The 24,198-nt window shown below is 43.9% G+C and overlaps 4 protein-coding genes across 6 annotated transcripts in view; 3 read left to right on the top strand and 1 right to left on the bottom strand.

Moving 5' to 3' along the window:
• bif (protein phosphatase 1-binding protein bifocal) overlaps window positions 1-11,933 on the top strand; it is a 31,972-nt gene extending 20,039 nt beyond the window's left edge. The window contains exons 3-4 of one of the 2 annotated variants that reach the window (XM_017905015.1): window positions 8,654-8,831; window positions 9,345-11,933. In XM_017905015.1, coding sequence (XP_017760504.1) covers window positions 8,654-8,831; window positions 9,345-9,589 — 423 coding nt within the window. In that variant the 3' untranslated portion in view covers window positions 9,590-11,933. Of the gene's footprint in view, window positions 1-8,653; window positions 8,832-9,020 lie in introns of both variants that reach the window. The other variant, XM_017905023.1, reaches the window with a different exon arrangement.
• A 111-nt stretch (window positions 11,934-12,044) lies between these two features.
• Window positions 12,045-12,833, bottom strand: LOC108550943 (mediator of RNA polymerase II transcription subunit 22). The gene is made up of 2 exons (XM_017904887.1): window positions 12,657-12,833; window positions 12,045-12,410 (listed from the first exon to the last, which is right to left on the bottom strand). The coding sequence occupies exons 1-2, from the start codon at window positions 12,757-12,759 to the stop codon at window positions 12,091-12,093; spliced, it is 423 nt and encodes a 140-aa protein (XP_017760376.1). The 5' UTR covers window positions 12,760-12,833; the 3' UTR covers window positions 12,045-12,090.
• A 477-nt stretch (window positions 12,834-13,310) lies between these two features.
• Window positions 13,311-19,355, top strand: GABA-B-R1 (gamma-aminobutyric acid type B receptor subunit 1). 2 transcript variants are annotated; one of them, XM_017904848.1, is made up of 12 exons: window positions 13,311-13,662; window positions 13,741-13,839; window positions 13,932-14,066; window positions 14,146-14,316; window positions 14,410-14,908; window positions 14,981-15,108; window positions 15,193-15,485; window positions 15,562-15,805; window positions 16,012-16,255; window positions 16,326-16,720; window positions 16,793-16,931; window positions 18,580-19,355. In XM_017904848.1, the coding sequence occupies exons 1-12, from the start codon at window positions 13,528-13,530 to the stop codon at window positions 18,597-18,599; spliced, it is 2,502 nt and encodes an 833-aa protein (XP_017760337.1). In that variant the 5' UTR covers window positions 13,311-13,527; the 3' UTR covers window positions 18,600-19,355. The 2 variants fall into 2 exon arrangements, with proteins under 2 accessions (XP_017760337.1, XP_017760328.1); XM_017904839.1 differs by lacking the exon at window positions 18,580-19,355 and having other exon boundaries at window positions 16,793-17,216.
• A 717-nt stretch (window positions 19,356-20,072) lies between these two features.
• Nup54 (nuclear pore complex protein Nup54) lies at window positions 20,073-24,076 on the top strand. The gene is made up of 5 exons (XM_017904859.1): window positions 20,073-20,252; window positions 21,743-22,264; window positions 22,349-23,253; window positions 23,327-23,554; window positions 23,651-24,076. Exons 1-5 carry the CDS (start codon window positions 20,156-20,158, stop codon window positions 23,771-23,773), a joined length of 1,875 nt encoding a protein of 624 aa, XP_017760348.1. The 5' UTR covers window positions 20,073-20,155; the 3' UTR covers window positions 23,774-24,076.
• Window positions 24,077-24,198: the final 122 nt, after the last annotated feature.

The raw sequence follows: 24,198 nt of genomic DNA, 5'->3' as shown, positions 1-24,198 counted from the left end.
AGGGTACACGAAGGGGGGAATAGATTTTCATCGAATTGATCGACGAGCTATTAATTAATTAACCCGTTTAATACACTCGGACGTTGATAAAAGCAATATCATCGCTTGATCCTTAATGGAGTGGCAAGTGGTTCCGCGAGAAATGGCGGACTCGCGATCAACTTCACCGTTGCTCGTGGTTCTTTTATTAATAGCGATCCGTGAAAGGTAATGACCGGCGCTCCGGTGTGAAGCCATTACGCGAGAGACATTACGCGTGCAGCATCTGATAATGCGAATAATCGCGAGTCCGCGTGTGTACTCGGTCGCGCTTCAGGGCTACGCTCTTTGTGTCTCGCGAAGATCGCCATCGCCATCGACGCCGATCTCTCGGCTATCGATCTTCCGTGTAAGGTCGATGTCGTTATCGACGGAATTGGAATAGAAAATATTTGCGTTGGAGGGTAACAATGGAGAACGAAGATCGTCCTCAGCGAGTGATGACGTTTCTTCTTTACATTTTCACACATTTTCTACGGTTACAATCGATACCGATCTTCTGCGTGAAGTCAACGTCGTTATTAACGAAATTGGAATAAAATATATTCGCGTTAGAGGGTAACAATGGAGAACGAAGATCATCAACGAGTGATGACCTTTCTCCTTTACATTTTCACACATTTTCTACGATCGCGATCGATACCGATCTCCTGCATAGAGTCAACGTCGTTATCGACGAAACTGGAATAGAAAATATTTGCGTTGGAGGGTAACAATGGAGAACGAAGATCGTCCTCAGCGAGTGATGACGTTTCTTCTTTACATTTTCACACATTTTCTACTATCTCGATCGATACCGATCTCCTGCGTGAAGTCGACATCGTTATCGACGAAATTGCGATAGAAAATATTTGCGTTGAGGGGTAACGATAGTAATCGAGGGTCTGTCATTAGTGAGCTATGACCTTTCTTCTTTACATTTTCACACGTTTTCTACGATTGCGATCGACACCGATATCTCAGCTAACGATCTTCCGTGTGGAGTCGATATCGTTATCAACGAAATTGGAATAGAAAATATTTGCACTCGAGGGTAACGATAGCGAACGAAGATCTGTCGTTAACGAGCGTTGACCTTTCTTCCTTACATTTTCACACATTTTCTACGATCGCGATCGATACCGATCTCCTGCATGGAGTCGACATCGTTATTAACGAAATTGAAATGGAAAATATTTGCGTTGAGGGATAACGATAGTAATCGAAGGCCTGTCATCAGTGAGCTATGATCTTTCTTCTTTACATTTTCACACATTTTTTACTATCGCGATTGATACCGATCTCCTGCACGGAGTCGACATCGTTATCAACGAAATTGGAATAGAAAATATTTGCATTTGAGGGTAACGATAGCGAATGAAGATCTGTCATTAGTGAGCGATGATCTTTCTTCTTTACATTTTCACACATTTTCTACGATTACAATCGATACCGATCTCCTGCGTGAAGTCAACGTCGTTATTAACGAAATTGGAATAAAATATATTCTCGTTAGAGGGTAACAATGGAGAACGAAGATCATCAACGAGTGATGACCTTTCTCCTTTACATTTTCACACATTTCCTACTATCTCGATCGATACCGATCTCCTACGCGAAGTCGACATCGTTATCGACGAAATTGAAATAGAGAATATTCGCGTTAGAGGCTAACAATAGTAAACGAAGATCTGTCATCAGCGAGTGACTTTTCTTCCTAACATTCTCACACCTTTTCTATTCAGGCAGAGCAGCTGGCACGTGTCAGTCCAAGATCTTTATTACCGATCTTATTATTTCTAAATATATCTTTATCTGGAAGAAGTCTCGATAGGAAAGAATCGTTTCCTAACTGCGCGTTTCCTCGGTTATCTAAACAACAGCGAGCTCTGTATTTACCAAAATTTCGCCGATAAAGCCGCTTATCAAACCGACTACCGGATCGTCCCGATGTAAACACCGCGTGCGCGCAAAAATTCGCCGAAGAGGCTGTAAACGTTTCGCCGTTATGCAAACAAGGGAACGTAAGGTTGCCACGGCGAACAATTACAAGCTGAAATTCTCGGAATCGTCACGACGATAAACGCGTGTATGACAGAATCTCGTTGCATAATCGCACTACTTGGATGAAACGCAAACTCGAATCGTCTTCGAACGATCATCGGGAACGAGACACCATGATGGTTTATTCGCTGAATCGGCGTACTCGTCACCGATTTGTTGACAGTCGTCAGCGATTCTACAACGGTGTTCGACGTCCTTGACCAGAAATAAATCGAGGATTCAAAATTGATGTTTATACACGTCCCCGTTGTCTCCAATCGCGCGTTACGTCACCGTTTTGAGCGAATTTCGAACGGCCCAATTGCTCAATCGAGGACCGCATTCCCTCGGAATCAAGGTTACCTTTCGAATTTTCGAATTTCGTCACTCGAACTCTTCGATACCGGCGATCGATCCACGGACATATTCGATTTCGAAATGCTGGACAAAATGGCGGTCATCGATGGCCGGAACCACGTCCGCGGCACGTTTTCGCCGTTTCGCGCGAGCGTCGGTGGTCGTCGACCTTAGGGTGCCGTCACCTCCCGCAACAATTGCGAAATCGTTCCATTCCAGAGAAAATTGCTCGGCCGGTGATTCTCGGGGCCCAATCGTAATACAGTTGCAGCGAGCGAGTGAAAGAGATACGAAAATCAATCGTGATTCGCAGCCGGCGAGCGACCGAAGCGCGGCGAGAATTTTTCTACTCCGCTTGGCCTTGCCGGTCAGGAACGTTGCCTCGGATCGGAAGCGGTAACGAAAAAGGAGAAAAAGCAGGGGGATTTGAATTTCTAATATCTCTCCGTTGCGGAAAAGTCGGCGGGTAATTACATTTACGGACCGTTAGTATCTTATCGAAAAGAACTGGCGGCCCTGTGCGTTTCATCTGCCGCGTTCGCCTTGGCTACCTCCACGCGGAAATAGGATTATTCCTGCAGTCGTAATTTTCACCTTCGAGAGCTTCGTTTTCCCGATTACTTCCTCCTACGTCGTTTCATTTTTCCCGCGCTGTTTTATTAATTACGTCAGTGGCTCACGTGAGGCAATTAACGCGAGTGTCGACGCGGTATATTTTCCGTTAAGAAACGACGGAGAGGCGATCGTCGTAGGAGGTCGAGGGGTCTCGGGATGGCTTCGAGGGATTTAGGATGAACGACCTTGGATCGGGGAAAGACGCAGTCTTCGGAAAAACGCGTTCTCGCGAGAAAAGTGGCGTCTTCCTGTAACGATTTCTTTCGTGGCGTAAGAAAGAACGGAAACGTTTCTCTAACATCGAGTCGGACGATACTCTCTGTACACTAATAAATTCAGCCGGTGTTGCCTCATAAATACGCCATTGCTTTGTAAGCTCTTTTCAAGGAATGTATCCTACGTGCATCGTCATTGAATAGGTCGCTCGGCGCGTATGCAAATGAAGAAATAATGTAAACACTCGTGGACGCGGGCAATTTGCTTCTAGCGTGTGCGTCTGCTGCCCGCGTGGCTGTGTGTGTGTACGCTTGTTCGTACGATAACGGTATTCAAGGCGATCCATCCGATCGACAGCGAATACCTGCGTAATCTACGAAAAATTCGCTTTAATTGCTCGTCGCGGATAACGTAAATCACGAGGATGGCTCGTCCCGATGCAAGCGCTTCCTCGTTCCTGAAACCTCGTCATCGATTCCCTGTCGATCAGTTGGCATTCGTACTCGCGCGAGCAAAAAGCTACTCCCTTCGTGGCTCATCGCGAAAGAATCCCGGACTGGCCGAGGCTTTTCGTCCTCCCTTCGTCCACTCTTCGTCGATTCCTCGGCCATTCTTCCGTCCGCTGGTTTGGCGCCATCGGGTCGAAAGTTTAAATCGGCCGGACGAGCACGTAAATCGAATCGAAGAACGATCCCGCTCGTTGGCTGCTCTTTCAATCCGCGATACCTCATGGGCCGTTTAATCTTGTCAGCGCGAGCAAGATTACGGGTTTTGCCAGACATAACGGATGCGCGCGCGTCTAGTTTTTACCGCGTGGAACAAGCTTTATGCGTCCATTTGACGCGGCCGTGCGGCGAGATACGCGCGGGTGTTCACGGGACCAGGGAACGGGGCGTCGCGACGATAAATTCCTCGACGCTTTTATGCTGCCTACCGTACGACCGGACCCGACTCTCCGTGCACGGAGAAAAAGCTCCAGCGTTACAAGTCTGCCTGCGTTTTCCCCCTCGGCCCTCCGCCATCACCCCCCGACGTTATTCCAGGGTTCGCGTTCGCGCCGCGTTAAACTTTATGTCCCCTCGGCGTTCGGGAATTATCCCCGAACGATCCGCCGTCCCGAGCTAAACGGCGCATCCGTGAAACCAGTGCGAATAATTTATCGCCCGCCATAACGTCTTCGTCCGCTCATTCTCCACGAGTGCTTCCACACGTTGCGCGTCCATTCGGAACTCGTCGAAGCCGTCGTTGGAATTTCGGCGCGCGATCCGAACGCGTCTCATAGGCGTCCCATAGGCGTCCTATAAGCGTTACGAGACGACCGCATGTGGGACGTAAAATGTAACGCGTAATACGTAAAAGTCCGTTTAGCTTCCTCTTTCCATTGTCCGCCGCGATAAACGGTTTCCTTTCTCGCGGACGATAAGGGACGCATTGTTTGGTCGGGTCTCTAGTCGAGAGTAACGGCCCGTCCGCGACATTGTCGACGCCATTTTTCCTTCCACCGATTCCCCCCTCGACGGCAGTCGCGGTTATTCGAATCGGGATTGAAAAATTCCTCGGGCTCGGGGGCCCGTGGCTGTGTCGTGGCGAGAGGAACGCAGTCGAAAGCCTGTGGCGCGAACACGCTCTCGAAACGAGACGCAGGTCTTTTTACCGATCGTAAAGATGCAAAGCAGAACGAAACGACGTCGTTATCGAGATTCCTATTTATCTCTTCCTTAACGAAACCCATCGAGAATCCGTTCGCGGAACCTCCCAAATTCGTTCCCGACCGATCTCTCCATCTCTCTGTCACTCTTTCTCTCCCACAATTGACAGTCGCTTGAAATTACGCGCCATTGTCCCGACGCGTTATTACGGTACAGCAGGATAGGATGCTTTTTCGCCCAGGGTTTAGAAGCTTCGCTTAGACTTGCTCGGCTCTCCCCCCGCGAATTTTTCCTCGTAAACGTTCGTTAACGAGTAGACGTGCACGGCTGCAATGTATACTCGCTGGCAGCGTGCTCGAGCTTGATTTTATGGTCGAGAAAGCACGGGCGCGACACAAAAGGTTTACTCTCTTTTGAGGGTAGTTCGGTTCGCCGTTTTCTTCCTGAAAATCAATATACCGGCGACCAATGAGCGCGAGCCTCCATGGTCCCCCATGCATCTCGGGCCGGGGAACGATTTGACACGAGTCGCACGCGAAACGCCATGGTCCCGCGTGCCAAGCGTCCACAACCTGCGCGTAAACTTTCCATCTTGATATTTGCCTTTGGCCAACGGTGTATGCCCGTTTCGTTTATCGACGACGCCATTTTCGCGCTGAGAAGAAAGCCTTTCCTATGCCACGGCCACCCTGGTATTCCATTCCGTGCACGCGCGCAGATTGTAAACGTTCCACTGCTCGCTCCTACCAACAGTTTGCTATTATTTTACAACGATGGAAACGTTATCGCCCGGAGAAAAGGTTCGCGTCCACGTGCGAACGCTTCTTCGCGACTAGTCGATGCATACTCGAATATCTATGAGGCCCTCTGTCCACTCGATGAGTCGTTTTACCGGCTAGAAACAGGTGATTATACAATGCAAGTTCTGCCGATGGCTGTCGATGACCCGAGACGGATGGTCGTTCGTAATTAACCGGCACCATTAATTAACTAGGACGTCCCGGACCTCGCTGGCCCCGATGGACTCGCTATCCAAAAAATTCCTTCGCAGACGAGAACCGATCGTACTCGCTTTCGCCCGCAAGTGCTCGTGGCAATTTGTCCTACAGCGTTCTCTGTGTATACGTGTAACGAAAACGTCGATCGTGATTTATGAGACACCATCGATCCAGCGCCGAGAGAACGAGCAGGTAATCCCGATCGTTCCTGTCCGCGAAAATTCCACATACGCGCTCGTCGTCGATCATCGCGATCCAAGAGACGACTGTCTCAAAGTTCCGTGGCTTCGCGAACTCGGAAACTGCGCAGACAGAGAGTCAACCAGCGAGAAGTCAATCTCTGCTCGAAATAATCGGTGGTACTGTTACCGCTGTACCAGCACTGCTGCCCAGACCCGAGGATTTATGCGCGCCGCCATTCCGGTCACATTTCGCGATCGCGAAACTAAACGCGGAATCACCGATTTAACCACTCGCGCTGTAAAGACGCACGTCGAGATGATTTTGTTCCAAAGCCGCCAGCGACGTGTATACCACGTCGATAGACATTTGTCGCAGAAACGAAAACGACGTGTCCGACACGTCGGCTAACAGTTAGCTCGCAGAAGGGGTGCGGTGTCAATGTAAGTTGTCATATGAAAGTTAAATCATAGCGCACGTGGTTAATTCTGTGTAGTAAGAAACTAAGTACTAAAATAAACTCTATGTCCTAGCAATGTGGATATGATCCCTTCCTCTGCGTTTTGACCAGTTCTAACCCTTCGTCCGTTTAACTCTTTGGGGCACGGTGGGATTAAAAGTGTCCCACATTTTTGATGCACCGTAATGTATGCCTAGACATTTTTAGTCCCCTCGAAATATTGTAATAATTGCATGCACGTAGGTTTATATTTCGTCTTATTTACGTAAAACAGTTGGTGCCACCTTTGATAAATGTTATACACGTATTCGCTCGTGCTGGCAACATTCAATATGCCAGTACAGGTTTATTGCGACAATCTTTTTTTCCTGGTTTTATATTTTTACACTATGTGATTCTTTTATTAGCAAAAATATACCAATTTTGTTTCATTTAACCCTTTCACTATGCCGAGCATCGCCACGAAGTCTCTCCCGAGAAACGAAGCGTTGTGCCAAAGATGGAAACGTTACGATGTCTTTAGTATTCGGGGCCAAGTGTTTCGAAGAAAAAGAAAAAGAAAGGAAAAATCGACAATTGCAATACAGTTTGCAATTCTTTGCGAAGAGAACTAAGCGAAAAGGTAGCACTTGTCTTAACCCTTTGCACTCGAGAAGTAGCTCTTAGTCACCGTTTGTTTTAATGCTATAACTTAAATAACGAACGATGGTAATTATATTAAAAACATGGAAATAAAATTATCCTATTCGTTCGTTTCTCACGCAAATTCACGATTTTCTGTTTTTAATTTTAGCGTAAAGGGTATCAGTGAGCTTATAAAAATCTAAGAAGAGCTTCGAATCGCATCTTCGCAACGAAGAAATCTTCGAGTCCAAAGGGTTAATTTTTTACTCAATTTTTGTGGCCGGTGACTATAGTCACCCTGTAGTAGCGAAAGGGTTAAAACGGGTTAAAATAAAATTTCTGTGCAACACGGGTCTATTTTATTATCTGAAATCCTGTGTCGCAAAGAGTTAGTAAACATCTATGCAGTTTTTCCACCGTTTCCACTGGCTACTATTTCTTTGCTATTCCCTAGGGACTGACAGTAGACTTTTCGTTTGGACGGTGCGGATTCTAGGGACTGACAGCGAACTTTTCGTTTGATCAACATCGGTGCGTCAGACTGGCATTGTCAAGGGTTAAATTATCAATGACAATTAACATATTGTAAAAATTTAATTCCCTCTGCTAAAGTAAATCTTTACACTTCCGTGGCTTTTTTCGACTGATCGTTTCTTGGTGATCGCCTTTTTGCCTTTCTGGCATTCCCACCTCGTTATCTTCTGTTTATAATTTGTATATTTGTGCATTGGCTGTACCATTCTCACAGTCCAAACGACAAAGTGAAACAAAGTAATCTTCTGCTCATACTTTTCAGTATTCTTGAGCGTTGGGCATCAAGTGTTCACTCGCTGCCGCCTGAGCGAAAAGTATAGCAAAATCGGCGCCTCGCAGATTTCTTTGTCCGTCAAATGAGCCAGGCATACGTGGAAGACGAACGATTTGTCTGGTTGTTTTCGCGCGAAACGACGAAATTGCCCGATGGCGACGTTCGTCTGGCGTTATATATACTAATTTCTCCGCGGGAGAAATTGGAGGAAGCGGTCCTCGTGGCCCGAAATATCCGGTACACGGGGAACAGGGAACGGCAAGATCCAGCAGCTCTCTAGAAAAAGAATTGCTTTCTCTTTTGATCACGTTCGCGGACGAGAAGCGGACGAGGAGGAGGCGATGTCCTCGCTCTCGTAGTCGAAAAAGCATCGAGTGTGACGGGTTACTGTTATTCCAGGCTGCGTGCCGTTGTTTGTTCTTCCCGTGTCTTATTTGTAACCGACTGTACACACGGTGTACGACACACAAAAGACGCGTAGAGCTGTTTTCGTGGTGTGTAACCGTCTGGTTCACAATGGTCGCGTGCCGCGAATATAGCCGGGCCGTTGCCGATGCTCTTTGTCCCGTCGAATGGTTCAATTTGCTGCGCTTCCGGTAGACACGACGCTCGAATTTTCTATCGATCAGTCCGCTAATTCCCCGTGCTAACTTGCAGTCCACTGATATCGGTGATTGTGTTTCAGCATCGAATACAATTCGACGACACGGCTACCCGTACCTTCGAATATCCGAGCGAGGCGTCGATGCTGGAGGGTGAGAGCAGCGTGGATGGCGAAACTTCCGGTTCCGTCGAGCAATCAACTCCGATCAGCAATAAAACGTCCTCGACCAATTCGACGACCAGCATGCCGACCCTACTCGGTAATTTTAATCGCTCTTTCTTGTTACCACGAGCCTTCATCGCGATCGTACCAGTCTCTTCTTCTCCCTTTTTCTCTCTCTTCTCTCTCCCTTTCTTCCTTTCCCTCCACTTTTACTTAGGAACGCTCGCACCGAGTGTTGTACCGTTCCTCACTAAAGTTGTATCGTTGTTTTCGGTTTTTTTTCCAGAGGCCACGTTCATACACCACGTTATATCTCCCGTGAACAGCTGCAAAGAATTGCAATTCCTCTTAAACGTTGACCCTGTGAAAGAGTCTCTAGTATAAACTAGTCCTATTGCCTCTAGAAACGCTTCACTTTCCCCACGCTGATTTTAGACGAGAGTTTTTCGTTCCTTACGCGCCCGAGTAACTTTCCATGTCTTTCTCGTTGCCAGTACTCTCGGAATGTGTTTCGTTAGTCCTTCGCTGTGTATGTGTCGCACGCGCGTTTCTCTTGTCCAACTCGCCTAGACAGCGTAGCGTGCTGAAAGCTAGTGCTTGTTCCCCGCAGGTGGTGGTGGTGGCCTAGCCAGTTACACTCCTAGCAAAGTGGACTTGACGTCCGAAGGGTTCGAGCTGGGCGTGACCAGAGCAGTGTCCTCGGCCCCGTTGACGACCTCGACCTCGACATCGTCGTCCACGCTGACGACCGCCACGTCGGGCCAGCCGGAGAACGAAACCGAGGTGGATTACCTGAAACCAGCTCAGGATGGCGGCGCATGGGGTTCCGAGACCACCGGCGATCTTCTCTACTGACGCGACTACTGAAACGATCCACGGAGAGAGACGCGTGAAGCGGAAAAGTCGCTGGAAGCTCAAAAGCTCTCGTAGGAGGAGAGCGGCAGGGAATCGCGAATTCGGAATATACTCAGAAGACTAACGGCGAAACGACACGTTTCTTTCCTTTTTTCCGTAGGCGCGAAGGGGAAGAAGGGTCTTCTGTAGAAGAAGAATCGAACGGTCGCTAAGAATATGTTTCTTCGAGCGCCAACGTGACGATTGCTCACCGTATGAATTATAAGAGAACTGCTACTTTTCGAGAAATGCATCACGCGACGCGTTCACGATCGGAACACGCCTTAAATAGATAGTTCGCTGTCGTAAGAACTGCGCGCAATAACTTTTACCGATCCAGGAAACGAATCAAAAGCCAGGGGGAAGCGGGAGAAAAACGATCGGAGAACGCGTCGAGGCAGAGGCAATACTTTCTTAGGTAATTAAGCGAAAAGACAGTATCATTCCAAGTATATGCATTTACTTTGTATTACTACGATAACGAAGTGAACAGACTTTTTCCCTAAGTAACGTGTAATTAAAACTGCCAAGGTACGTCAGTGCTTTTCTGTTTTCGATGGCACTTTAAAAACGGAGAGCCCGATGATCGGTGAAATCCTTCCGGGGCAGAGAGAAGAGAAAACGAGAAACGAGCATATCAACTTTTTGGCACATTTTATAACAAACGAAGAGAAGTCGACGATGGGACTGAACATTTTGTAACCTTTTTGAGATTACTTTAACGCTGAGCCGTTTAACGTTCAAGCTGCCAGCCGAAGGCCAGACTTTTGTGAAAAATTTTAGAGAAAAGAGGGAGAAGAGAAAACACGATCGAGTGCGAAAATACAGATCGATCGGGGAAAACGAAAGAGAAGAAGAGAACATTGAAACACGCTCGATTTTAGATTTTTGTAAAAGGTTTAGCCAAAGTAGAATATAAGTCTACTTAATATACTTAAATATACGTGTACAATAAGTCGAAGTTTTGGTCCAGGAAATAACGCTACGATTGTAAATCTCGAGAGGAAATTCATTATTTATACTAAACGTATGTTAAATCATACCGATATCTCTTACGGATGCTCAAGATAAGATGATAGATACGTATTATGCGATATTCTTTCGTTGAGTTTCTTTCGCTTTTCGTTTCTCGCATTTGGACCAAACAAAAACAAAAAGGAAATGCTAATAATCGATACGAAAAATATGAGGAAAAAAAAAGAAAGAAAGAAAGAGGGAACATTGATTTGTTAACGATGAATGTTAATTTTAAGCGAACCAAATTTTGTACATACTAAATTATTATCGGTCTCAAAGTTTCGCGAAGTTTATTATTATACAGAATACGGAACAATTCGATTGCTTTGGGAACCGATTACATTATGCGTACTTTTGTTTCTTTTCGTTGTCCGTATTTGTGTTGGAAGTGTTAAGACGAACGTCGAATATTCAAAATGTTACGTTGAATCGCGTAAATGTTTAAAGTATGATTGCGGCAGTATGATTAACTTTCGACTAAGATATATCGCGTGATCGCGGACTGATTCAAGGGTAAACGTGCGATACGATAATAATTAATGATAAAGATGCATTTATACACCGAAGCAACAATTGTGTTCCAATTTCCGTCGCTCTACATTTAGCAGACGCTACGATATTCCAGTTCCAACCCGCGTGTCCCGCGGACATAATGCTTTTTCATTTGATTCCACGTTATCGTTTGATCGATGCTTGATGGGTCTGTGTCACAGCGTTGCATTTTACACTGTGATATTTTTGTTACTTTCCCTAATAACGACATATAGAATCGCTTCCGAATATTTTAAGGAACCAGTACCGTGTCGACCGCTCAGTTTGTATTTTCTACAGTACTACGTAACGGAGTGAACGAGATTACGATGAACGGAACATTCCAAATTCAAATATCGTGCATACTTTTATGCCTTCAAAACCTGATCGGTCGATTGTTTGCGAATCGATGTAATCTCGCTACTCCGGTCGAGGGAACTCCGTATTATTTCTGTAAATTATCGCTGTACAGTATGGAAAGGCATCGTCGTTCAAGTAAAGGATTAAAGAGGAAATAGTATTATCCTAAGATTATTCTTATTATTATTATTCTTCTTCTTATGATTATTCTCATTATTCTTATTATTGTTATTATCCGAAGCTTGAATCCACAATTACCTTATTGAGTATACTTACCAGTTAGAAGTATTGTGTGATGTATCGTCTGTGTGTTATTAAGGTATTCAAGTAATAAAATGAAGCAAGTACGCCCGAATTATTATATCGTCAAGCCTATCTTTTTCGCGTGTCTCGTCAGGCTCCCAATTAAAAAGTAGGAATGTACTATCAAAACTATTCTTATTTATTTAAATAAATATATACAGTTTATTGAACAAATAAATCACATTTTAGTCAATTCATGGTCCAGACAAGCACACAATTGCACACATCCTTAAAAAAACCTACAGTTTGTGTTATTTGTATATCGACGTATAGTATTCCTCTTCTAAATCGTATAAATCGGCAGCCATATCGTCTCTCAAAGATGCTAACTTTTGATCGCACTCGGCCTGTTTTGTCCTAAATAATTTACTATTTTGCGCTATAGCCTCGTTTACCGATGGGAAATCGTTCAGTATCAAATACTGCTTTATATCCGACACAAGTTTCATCAGAGATTCTCCCGCGCGAACGATATTCGCCGCTCTAACATGCATTTCATACGTATCTTGCTCGCATTGTGTCATCCGAGATAATTGGGAATCGCTCTCTCCTTTGGCTAGCTTTATAATTTCTGTACAATGGGAACAAAAAGAAAACAAAATAACATAAAATTACGACAACTCGAAAGAATTGTAGGTTAAGTCCGATACATCGTCGATACGTTTAACAAAACGAAATCGTGTTAGTTGAACGAAAAACTATCCATCGGACTGAACGCACAGAGTAACATTTTACAACGCGTAATTACTTTTTCACTGAGAAACACCGACTCTTTTATCACCGTGTATCGTGCGGAAAGTGAGGTTAGGAAGGATACCTTCGAAATTCTCCAGCATCGATTTCACGTCCTCCTTCAATCTCGTGGTGTAGGACTTTAACAAAGCCTCCTTGCTCTGCGGTAGTGCCCGCTGCGCTGCCATTATTTACAACAAAAACTAGGAACCTCCTCTCATGAAATCCACTTCCACGCCTCACGAAAACACGAACCGTTTACACCGCGTCATGACAGAATCACAACAGCACCGTCAGCTGATGCGACTTTACCGACCGAGCGTGCTTATCGCGCGCGTACTCTTAATTTCGAATCTCCCGTTATCCCCGCGCTAACGAATGATCGATAATCCTTTGAAAATCGCGGGGAATCCCGAAATACGGTTTCCCACAAATTCACCAGCCGCGAGCGAACCGTAAGGTCGAATCATTTATATATTGATTTTCTAGTAGAAACCTAGGGCACAGAGCCACCCTATCCCCACTACGATCCTTGAAAGCCGGGATGAAATCAATAGAAAGCTCACGCGAACTCTGTCTTCGGTAAATTCATTCGCACGCGAAATTTCACGGAGTATCGCGCAGGGAGGAGCGTCGGGAGCGGATGAACGCGATGGAGAACGCGAGGACGCAACTTTAATGCCGCGTACGTCGCATTTCGCCAGGGACACCGAGAATATCGGATCATCCCCTCGAGTGTGCCGTTCTCGGCTCGCAAAGTCCCGATCGGGGTCGAAATCGTTCCATGGATTAGTGATTCGTGTTCGAAGACCAGCGATCAACGATGGCTGTGATTCACGTAAAGAAAGTGCGATTCCCAGCGTCGCGCTGTTGGGGTGTGTCGTAGGGCAGCGAGAGGGTGCGAAGAGTTTAGGGCTGTTTACACGAGTAGATGAGAAAATTTGACAAACGGCGCGATGATGGAGCTTCTGATATTTTTAACGCTGGCGAGAGCGATCGGGGGTTCGTTGCCTCCCGACGACGCCGACAATGTGTTGCATATCGGTGGTATCTTTCCCATAGCAGGCGAGGGTGGCTGGCAGGGTGGTCAAGTGAGTAATAATTTCCCTTTTAATTTTATAAACCATGCACGAGTTAATACCGCGATTTGTTTGACCCTCGTTCGACAGGCTTGCATGCCAGCCGTAAACCTGGCTCTAGACGATGTCAATCGCGAGAAGAACTTGTTACCCGGTTTCACGCTGAAGCTCCACTCGAACGACAGCGAGGTATACGAAACGTTTGATAAAGTTTCGTGTGGAACAATGGTGAAAACGCGACAACGGAAACGTTGCCTTAATTTCTGGCATTGTTCTTGCAGTGCGAGCCAGGACTCGGTGCCACGGTGATGTACAATTTATTATACAATGAGCCGCACAAGTTAATGCTGTTAGCCGGATGTAGCACCGTCTGCACGACCGTGGCTGAAGCAGCCAAGATGTGGAACCTGGTGGTGGTGAGTATCAGCCAGGATTTCTCGTTATAAAAAGAACGAAAGAGATACGAAGGTGAACGGAGACTCTTGCGATCCATAGTTGTGTTACGGTGCCTCGTCGCCTGCATTGTCTGATCGAAATCGGTTCCCGACGCTCTTTAGGACACATCCGTCAGCCACGGTGCACAATCCGACGAGGATCAAATTGTTGCAAAAATTCGGCTGGTCCCGCGTGGCAATCTTGCAGCAAGCCGAAGAAGTATTCATATCTGTAAGATCACTCTCGTACCAATCTGCGCGTTCGTAATTTTCCAACACCGGAAAGATAATTTCCCACTCTGCTTTTTCCTTTTCTGTTTGACAGACCGTAGAGGATTTAGAAGCGCGTTGCAAGGAGGCAGGAATAGAAATCGTCACGCGTCAGAGCTTTCTATCCGACCCATCGGACGCGGTGAGAAATCTGCGTCGCCAGGATGCCAGGATCATCGTTGGCCTGTTTTACGTCGTGGCCGCGCGTAGGGTCCTTTGCGAGCTGTATCATCAAAATTTGTACGGCAAAAGCTACGTCTGGTTCTTCATCGGCTGGTACGAGGACAACTGGTTCGAGGTGAATCTGGACAAGGAGGGGATCACGTGCACGAGAGATCAGATGAGGCTCGCTGCCGAGGGACACCTGACGACCGAGGCTCTCATGTGGAATCAGAATAACGACACGACAATCAGCGGCATGACTTCCGAGGATTTCAGGCAGAGATTGAACAAAATGCTGAAGGAAGACGGGTACGACATCGACAACAATCGCTACCCCGAAGGATATCAGGAGGCCCCTCTCGCCTATGACGCGGTTTGGTCAGTGGTGTTAGGTACGAAATAAACCTCCTAATTGTCACGAGTGAATTCGTTTCATTACTCTCTGCTCGTATTCTCAATCGCAGCTTTCAACAAAACAATGGAGAAGCTGAGCAAGCAAGGGAAAAGCCTGAAGAACTTCACCTACACCGACAAGGAGATAGCGGATGAAATTTACTCGGCGATCAACTCCACTCAATTTCTCGGAGTATCTGTACGTGACTCAGCTACATACAGAAATAACGCGAAGGCTCTATTTCGAGTGGCTGATCTTTAATCGATCTCGTACGTGCTATAGGGATACGTGGCATTTAGCTCGCAAGGTGACAGAATCGCATTGACCCAAATCGAGCAGGTGATCGATGGGAAGTACGTCAAGCTGGGATACTATGATACGCAAAGTGACAATCTAACTTGGAGAAACATGGAAAGGTGGATAGGTGGCAAAGTGCCGCAGGACAGGACCATCGTGAGGACCGTTCTGAGGACAGTCTCGTTGCCTTTGTTCGTTTGCATGGGGACTATATCCTCGGTGGGGATCCTAATAGCGCTAGCATTGATCATTTTCAATATATGGAACAGGCATAGAAGGTACATCCGTCCACATTCCACATCTGCTTCCGTCTTGTTCGAATATTCGGAAACGTTGATGCACTCTCCCTTATAGAGTTATAATGTCGTCACATCCCGTGTGCAATACCATAATGCTGATTGGAGTGATAGCGTGCTTCGTGTCGGTGTTTCTGCTGGGAATCGACGGTAGATTCGTCTCGCCATGGGAATATCCAGCCATCTGCCAAGCCAGAGCCTGGATGCTCTCCACGGGATTCACTCTAGCGTTCGGCGCTATGTTTAGCAAAGTGTGGCGAGTCCACAGGCTTACCACAAAGACGAAAGCCGATCAGGCGAAAGTAAGTATCGGAAACGGCGAGGCAACGCGATCGATCGCTCGAAAAACGTTTTAGACGTTCACCCAAAACCGTAATCACGTTCGATTAGCCGATTAACCGTTTAATTAATATTTCTAGTTTGTCACGCAGTGTGTGCCCGTCCCTGCATGGTTTGCAGCTCCTGCTCGTATGACCCTCAACTTTAACGTATTCTCGATTCTTTTTAGTTGTTCATGGCTAAACAAAAAGTTTCGTCCATACAGAAGAAAATTCAGCCGTGGAAGCTGTATACGATGGTAAGCGGACTGTTGGCTGTGGATATCGTACTGCTAATCTCGTGGCAGATACTCGATCCTTTGCAAAGGAAAATGGAGACCTTCCCGCTGGAGGCGCCCCCGTTTGGCGACGACGACGCGAGGATCAGACCCGAGTTAGAGCACTGCGAGAGCATACACAATAACATTTGGCTCGGTAGGTTGCTCGATGTAGGAACGAACGCTTTAAACGCTTAAACGTCCACTGACAACTTGTCTTCTTTCAGGTTTGATTTACAGCTACAAAGGAATCATCCTGGTGTTCGGACTGTTCTTAGCGTACGAGACGAGGAGCATCAAAGTTAAACAGATCAATGATTCCAGATACGTCGGGATGTCGATATACAACGTGGTTGTCCTCTGTTTGATCACAGCTCCGGTGACGATGGTGATTGCCAGCCAGCAAGACGCTAGCTTCGCTTTCGTTGCACTCGCCATTATTTTCTGCTGCTTCTTGAGCATGGCTCTGATCTTTGTGCCTAAAGTGATCGAAGTGATCAGACACCCGAAAGACAAGGCTGAATCCAAGTACAATCCAGACGTGGGCATGTCGAAGGAAGACGAGGAAAGGTATCAGAAGCTGCTCAGCGAAAACGACGAGCTTCAGAAGCTTATTGCCGCTGTAAGCACACTTTTCCGTATTCTCTCGTGACGATTAGTCGACGAGCACTTATCACGGGGCGTGATTTTTCAGAAAGAAGAAAAGATCAAACTTCTGAAGCAAATGTTGGCCGAGAGGGACGCGTTGAAAGGTGGCAGCGGAAACGTTCCGAAGGATTCGCTGATAGTCGCCGATTTCGTAACCGGCGAGGGCACTTCGGATAGCGCAATCGGTGGGGGTATTTCTGTTTATACACAATCATCTCGAGCTTCTGCTTCTGACTTTGAGTTTTCAGGATCGTACTTGTAGATTCGCCACGCGTTGACGTCTGCCCCTTTAGGTGGATATCGTAACGAATTTAAGAACGTGGGACCTAAACGATTAAAAGTACCTATAACGTTTCTTTCTTACGGCAACGTTTACTTTTAAGCCTTTCTAGAAGCTATCGCAGGCTACTATTTATATCGCACACCGAACGGCACTCGTCACAGTTCTCGATTCGATGATACTGCTCGCAAGGGAAACGACGCACCGAAGTTCCGAATAGCAAACAAGCGACTCGTTAACTCGAGACAGCTTTGTTTCCAAGTTCATAGTTCGTACGATGCGGCGCCTCCGCCAGAGGCGGCGCGCTCTATGTTTATGTATTCGGTGTCTAAACGTATAAATGTTGAATGTATGTATATACCGAATCAAAGTAAATAGGTGTGCGTATGCGTAGCGCGATTAGTAGAACGTTCTCGATGTAAAACAACTGCATACGCGCGGGTTACTGATAGGTATCGTAAATCACCAATTGCTGGCCTACCACTATCGCGCGTCGTTCTCGTTTACAACGACCTTTTCGTTACCTCGACAGAGAGAGAGTCTATTGCACAGTTGCAGATATTTCCGACTATTAAGATTTTATTACTATACAGATATTTATACAGAGAAGTTTTATCGTGCGAGATTAAATCTTTATTGAATCACGGTTAGATAAATTTCCACCGCGTTCCCTCGAATACCGGTTTATCAGTGCTCGACGGGAACGTCGCGCAAATCGATTACGTAACACGGACCAAACACGGACACCTCGTCAAATATATTTCCTGGTAACGTACGAATACCTTCTGCAAAATGTGGAATTAATCGCATTCCACGAATCGACGCGAGACGTCCACGTGGCAATGCACGGTGATCCGAATCTCTTCGCGCACGGTTTACACGGGTCCAAGATACACGAAGGAAATATGGAAAAGGAGAGAAAAAAAGAAAAAAAGAAAAAATAAAGAATCACACGGTCCACGCGAGGTACAAAAAGACGTTCAACTCGTTTAACTGTTGCATATCGTATAATTTTAGCCGCGCACACACGCGATCCGTTGGGCCAAAGCGCAGGAAAGCATCAGGAACATTTTCGTTTGCCCCAGGCCTAAATCTTTTTCTATGGTTCACGCATGATTTGCAACAATTGCAGTTAAATCTCGTTAGACAATAACCTGGTCGTTTCCACGGCAGCGAATCGATGTGAACCTCATGAAGTCTGCTCCCAAATTGAAACGTTGCACGGCACGCGAAATTGGTGTCCGGTGTGTTCGCGGGCAAAACAAACAGATACACGTACACGGAAGAACAGTGAACGTGCTAACGAGATTTAAACGCTTCAGATGTTGCGCCATTCATAAATAATTTGGGAGTCTTGATGAGGTGGATTCGACGTGCATTCTCATGGCCAGCCAACGTTTAATCTTTCAGATTGCTCGCGAACGCGAGAACAGTGCTCGTCTACTCTCGAGCATCTCGCGTATCAATTATTTATGAATGGGCAAAATACTAAATCTCTACGCTTATCCCGCATGGTATCTGAAGGATTATCGTTTTTGAATTCTTCTTTTTAGAAACGGACCAGGTTGGCTGAACGCAAGAGTCCCGTCGATTAGGATGACAAAAGCAATACGAGAGCATACGAACGTACGAACGAGCTAAAAGCTCGCGGCAAAAGCTCTTTGTTTCTCACTCTCTTCTAAAACTAGCATTAAATGTACACGTGCGTGTTTCCTCACGCATGTCCTTGTTTTGTAACCGGAAAGAGACCGAGGATCGTGTTTATAGCGAGAAAAATTCAATTCTGCATCGCCGATGGGTTACTTTGCCACGCATAGCGTAAGTTTATAGAGAAGATTATTTTCATCGAGCGATTCTCGAGAGGGATACGCGAGCAAACCCCCGTGTCTCTCTACCCTTTCGAAAGTCGTTCGTGCAAGTACACAGACTGCTCGAAGGAGGTTTACAAAGTCGTTCATAAATGCCGCGCGATTCAGTTGGCGTTAAGACTCGAAACTCGCGATATCGTACCAAAAAAAGTGTAGATTTAGAAATTCTCCTAAACGCCAAATTCGATCTTTACATACGGTGATTGCGGAACGTTCAAGTACTTTCGAATCGTTGAGTTTAGAAACTGTTTTATATTAATGAGATGGTAATGCGATTTGACTGCAATTAAAAATTTTATCGGTACACGAGACGACTTATGTGTATGACGTAGATTGGACAAGCCACGATGCACAAGTTTTTTCGTACGTGCAATTCAATTTCGCCACTCTACGTGTACATGTTTAGAGAGATTTTACGAACGTTTTCTGTTCAATCGTTTCTAGTCTAATCATCGTCGCGATCATCCACGTATTTTTTACTATACTTCTTCGATCGACTGTCGCGCGAATTGCGCTTGACTAATAATATTATTATACGATATATTCTTGGTTAGCTCCCTCGGCTAACACGCAGTGTGTATAAATATATATATATATATATATAGTCTTATCGAACTGTTAAAGAAAGTATCATATATATGTACGTTAGAATATGGAGATATATTTATTTTTAAGTTTTTAAATTATAAAATTCGTTAAAAATTCACATATTGTATCTGTTATTGATAACCCTGCGCTTATCGGGAAAGCGTTCGCTCTCGAATCGATCAATCGTTCACGGATCTTTGCTGTACTACAGTTTCGTAGTCGCGATACTGTACTTTCGAATTTCGGGTCGAAAGCATTCGGTTCGCATCGTGAAACGTATACCCGTGACTTGAAACAGGTTTACATGAAATCAAATGAACACTTTCGTTTAAAATATTAATTAACGACACGTGTAATTCTTTAAAGAAATACGTATATTTAATACATCATAGATCCATATGGCGATTATGAAAAATATGTAGTACAAATGAAATACAATTGTATTAAAAAAATCAAATAAACTTAGTTACAATTTAAGAGCAAAATTATGCCGTGTATTGTGATTTGTAAAGACGCGTACGTCACGTGACAAGTGGTCTGCGCAAAAACGGAAATTTGCATTTGCGGCGCATATCGGCCGCCATATTCGTTACACTGTCGTTTATATGAAATTATAAGGCGCGCGCGGTAAATCGTGTTTTTGTGATACGTCAATTTTAATTTAATTTGGGAAATGTCATTGACTACGGGATTCGGAACAACTTCGACACCAGCTCCTGCGTTTAGCTTTGCTGGTACAGCTCCCACTACGGCGATACTGGTGAAACCAGGTATGTTGTCTGATTTTAGGTTAAGTCACATTTCGTTCTTCCTCTAGTTACATGTGACTTTTTCGGACGTATTTCCAGCAAAGTGGCCATTCTGTGTTTCCTATTGGTTCAATATCTATTATATGTCTTTTTTATTTTTTGTGAAACTTATCTTTCTAGATATTCTTAAAATATCATTTTGAAGAATACTCCACGTTTTAATGCGCATTTCGTCACAATGCCTACTCGTAATATAATCAGCTTGTATTACGTTACGTGTTGTAATTCCTTAAGGCTGTATATTATTCGATAAAAAATTATTACAGTCTCTGTATATATTAATACCAAAATCACTCTTAATTCCTCAAAGAACTAATGCTTGTTTTATCTGTAGTACTAGAAATTTTGTCTAGCAAAGGCTGATTGATGCCAGTACATCCTGGTTCGCATTCCATGTCTGTTTTCCCAAAGAAATTAAGTTTTTTTCTTGATTTAGTTACAATACAGGCTGTGATACAGCATAGTAACAATATTATTAAAAGTGCAGTTAACAGAGCAATTAAGACTGACGAATGACCCGATGATTCCTTATTAGCTTCGTATAATTCTGCTTTTGCTGTAACAGCATGTGCAAATGTATATGTCTTTTCCAAACCCAATCTTTGCGTAGCTGAATCAACATTAAATGGAGTATCTTCTAAATAATACATTTCATTTGGTATTTTGCCCATTGTTGTTAACATAACTTCTGCCGTAACGTCCTTTGTGAACAGTAGTAAAATATGTTATAGTTTGTAACAAAATATATAATGTAATAAAATATGTAATATATTAATGCATATAAATAATGAAATATACCCCAATTGCCATATCTGTAGTACCATATTCGTGTAAGAATTCAGTTGCAGTATCAGGGGCAGTATCAACACGTCGAAGTGCAACTTTCCTACCAGATACTGAAGCTATCTTTATTAATTTATGTGCCAGTTGTCCGTAATTTCCTTCCTGTTTATGTTCATTAAACACATCAAACTTCTTAATACTTATATAATGTTAATAGCATTACCTGATTTTGTTCATTTATATATGCCATAATTTAAGATCTTGCTTTTGCTATATAATACAGAATTTCTTTAGGAAATTTTTATCATAGAGGAACAAGTTATGAGATAGTTTAAATGTATTTGAACTATTCGTAACACGCGTAATTAAATTCTACGAACGAATAAAACGCAACGTATTATTGCGATCATATGCAAGGCATTTCTGTCATGTATCGGATTTCCTGCTTGAAGCAGTTTGAAATCAGTAGAAACAAAAACCAATTTTTCAATGTGAAAATGACGAAATTTCACGCTATACGTTTATCATTTCGTAAAGCGCGTATTTATCGCAAGTGTATCGTTTAAGTATATATGTATATAAGGTGTTCATTTGTATATCATATGAAATAAAATTTTGCCATATTTTATTGTTAAATATTCCATGACTGAAACCAAATATCTTAACAGCATTTGGGACACCATCTTTTGGATTTAGCACACCATCTACCTCTGCACCCAGTCTCTTTGGTACCTCATCGACTCCAGCAACAGGAGGATTTGGTACTGGTACTAGTTTTGGAACACCAGCTGCCACTGCTTTTGGTAGTACACCAACAAGTGGTTTTGGTCCTGCACCTACGTTTGGTACCACTACTACCCCTGGTTTTGGAACTACTCCAGGGTTTGGCAGTGGTACTGCGTCAGGCAGTGCATTTGGAGTTGCACCTTCCTTTAGTAACCCGCCAGTTACTACCACTGTCTTTGGTACGTTTGGAACCACTACAACACCCTCCTTAAGCTTTGGAAGTTTTACTGGATTTGGAAATACAACTACATCGACACCTTCCTTTCTTGGAGGATTTGGTGCCACAAGCTCAGCTCCCACTTTTGGTACATCAACTGGTTTTGGTGCATCTGGAGGTTTCAATGCTTTTGGCACAAAACCAACAGCCACTACTACAACCACCGGTTTTGGTGGATTTGGTACCGGTTAGTAACAACTACATTACATTTTTATTTACAAATATATGTTTTTATTCATATTTTATTCATATTTATAAATTATTTGTACAGGCACAGGATTTGCAGGTTTTGGGTCTGGATTAGTTCAATCACATCAACAGTTTCAACAGCAACAACAACAACAACCTACTAATACATTATCCGAAGCATTATATAATGCTATATTTAATTGTCAGTTGTATAACGATGAACGTGACAATATTATCGCTAGATGGAACCTTATACAAGCCTTATGGGGCACAGGAAAAGCCTACTTTTACATGAATGCACAACCTATTGATCTTACACAAGAAAATCCACTGTGCAGATTCAAAGCTATCGGCTACAGTCGAATGCCCGAAGCTGATAATAACGACGGTCTGGTCGTACTTTGTTTCAATAAAAAGAAAAAGGATATTAAAGAAGGCAAATTACAATTGATGAGTTTTATAAATAATATCTTGGGCAATAAACCCAATTTATCGCTTACGATAGACAATGTCAAAGCAACGGGAGAAGATAAAAGTCAAGTGACCATTTTTGTCACTGAGAAAGGAATTACTGGAGCTCCAAGAAAAATTCCTGCCAGCGAATTAGTTGCATATTTATCACAACCAATGCAAAAGCAACAGTTAGTGCAAAATGGTGTAGAGGATATGTTACCTTTAGTTAAATTAGATCCTGCACAGCTTAAAGAATATTTAGATAATCCTCCTTGTTCGATCGATCCACGGTTATGGAAACAAGCACAACTGGATAATCCTAATCCAGAACTTTATATACCTGTACCAATGATTGGTTTTCAACAAGTCAAACATAGATTGAAGTGTCAAGAGGAGGAAACTGCAAGACATAGAAATTTTTTAGACATGACAGCAGAAGAAATACAAAGATTACAAAGACAACATACAGCGATACAAGCCAGATTAAAAGAACATCGGCGAACTTTATTGGAACTCCAACATAGAGTGTTACAGGTACGTAAACATTTTTACGTATACTATTCTCAAGCCGATGCGTGCCTTATTATACGCATGAATATTTCTTAAGGTGCTGGTACATCAAGAAATTACACGTAAAGTTGGATTATCTTTACAACCAGAAGAAGAAGTTTTAACGCGCAGGTTCGAAGCTATGCATTCTCAAGTTAGCGCTCCAACTCAATTCAAAGGTAGAATTAGTGAAATGCTTTCTCAGTTAAGAATGAGAAATCACATAGACACTCAAAATCAGGAAAGGTATGCAATGGATCCTATAGCACAGGATGACATAAAAGCGGTATGTAAACTCAACGTTGACAAAAATGTTAGATATAAAAAAAAAAGCATACACGCGCGTAACCTATCTTTTCTTTTTTTTTTTTCTTTTCACTAGTACTTAACAATGGAACAACAAGGCATGGCACAACTCATAGCAACAATAAACTCCGATCTAGAAAGTTTAAAAATTATTAAAAATGGCATGGCTGAACTTCTATTGAGTCATAATATATCGTGAGAATTATATTTAATAACGCAGATCGCGTATTTTTTTGTCAAAATAATTCAGGTGATATGATTGTCATTATCGCCGATAATAAGGTTGCAAGGACTTAAACGGAACATGCAACTAAAAACAGAGATTTTGCACCTCCGTAAATCGGTGCCATATTTATTTTGAATCTACTTCCTATTTGCACCTGTTGATTGTTTCTATTATAAACTTATACATATATCTACATAAAAAAATTTATTTTGTCCAAGAGTAATATTTCCAATCATGATAATTTTTCACGTACGAAATAACTAGCGTTAATAATGAACCAACCTATATTTGCGATATTTGAGATAAAAGCTTCTATAGGGCGTGGACGTGACGATTATATTCTTTTACCAATGTTATCAAGATACGATTATAATATATCCAATATCAACGGAAAAGTG

Source organism: Eufriesea mexicana, unplaced genomic scaffold (genome assembly GCF_001483705.2).
Source record: "Eufriesea mexicana isolate 0111107269 unplaced genomic scaffold, ASM148370v2 scaffold4744748345, whole genome shotgun sequence".
Taxonomy (NCBI): Eukaryota; Metazoa; Arthropoda; class Insecta; order Hymenoptera; family Apidae; genus Eufriesea; species Eufriesea mexicana.
The sequence above is the reverse complement of the archived record's forward strand: the minus strand, read 5'-3'. Positions and strand labels throughout refer to the sequence as shown.

What these genes read in the sequence shown, in the direction of transcription:
- LOC108550943 (XM_017904887.1), bottom strand. Translation starts at nt 12,759, where the DNA reads ATGGCAGCGCAGCGGGCACTACCGCAGAGCAAGGAGGCTTTGTTAAAG. An exon ending in GATGCTGGAGAATTTCGAAG is followed by an intron (nt 12,411 to 12,656) that starts GTATCCTTCCTA and finishes CCCATTGTACAG; the next exon opens with AAATTATAAAGCTAGCCAAA.
- GABA-B-R1 (XM_017904839.1), top strand. Translation starts at nt 13,528, where the DNA reads ATGATGGAGCTTCTGATATTTTTAACGCTGGCGAGAGCGATCGGGGGT. An exon ending in TCCACTCGAACGACAGCGAG is followed by an intron (nt 13,840 to 13,931) that starts GTATACGAAACG and finishes TTGTTCTTGCAG; the next exon opens with TGCGAGCCAGGACTCGGTGC. An exon ending in AGATGTGGAACCTGGTGGTG is followed by an intron (nt 14,067 to 14,145) that starts GTGAGTATCAGC and finishes TGCGATCCATAG; the next exon opens with TTGTGTTACGGTGCCTCGTC.
- Nup54 (XM_017904859.1), top strand. Translation starts at nt 20,156, where the DNA reads ATGTCATTGACTACGGGATTCGGAACAACTTCGACACCAGCTCCTGCG. An exon ending in TCCAACATAGAGTGTTACAG is followed by an intron (nt 23,254 to 23,326) that starts GTACGTAAACAT and finishes ATATTTCTTAAG; the next exon opens with GTGCTGGTACATCAAGAAAT. An exon ending in CACAGGATGACATAAAAGCG is followed by an intron (nt 23,555 to 23,650) that starts GTATGTAAACTC and finishes TCTTTTCACTAG; the next exon opens with TACTTAACAATGGAACAACA.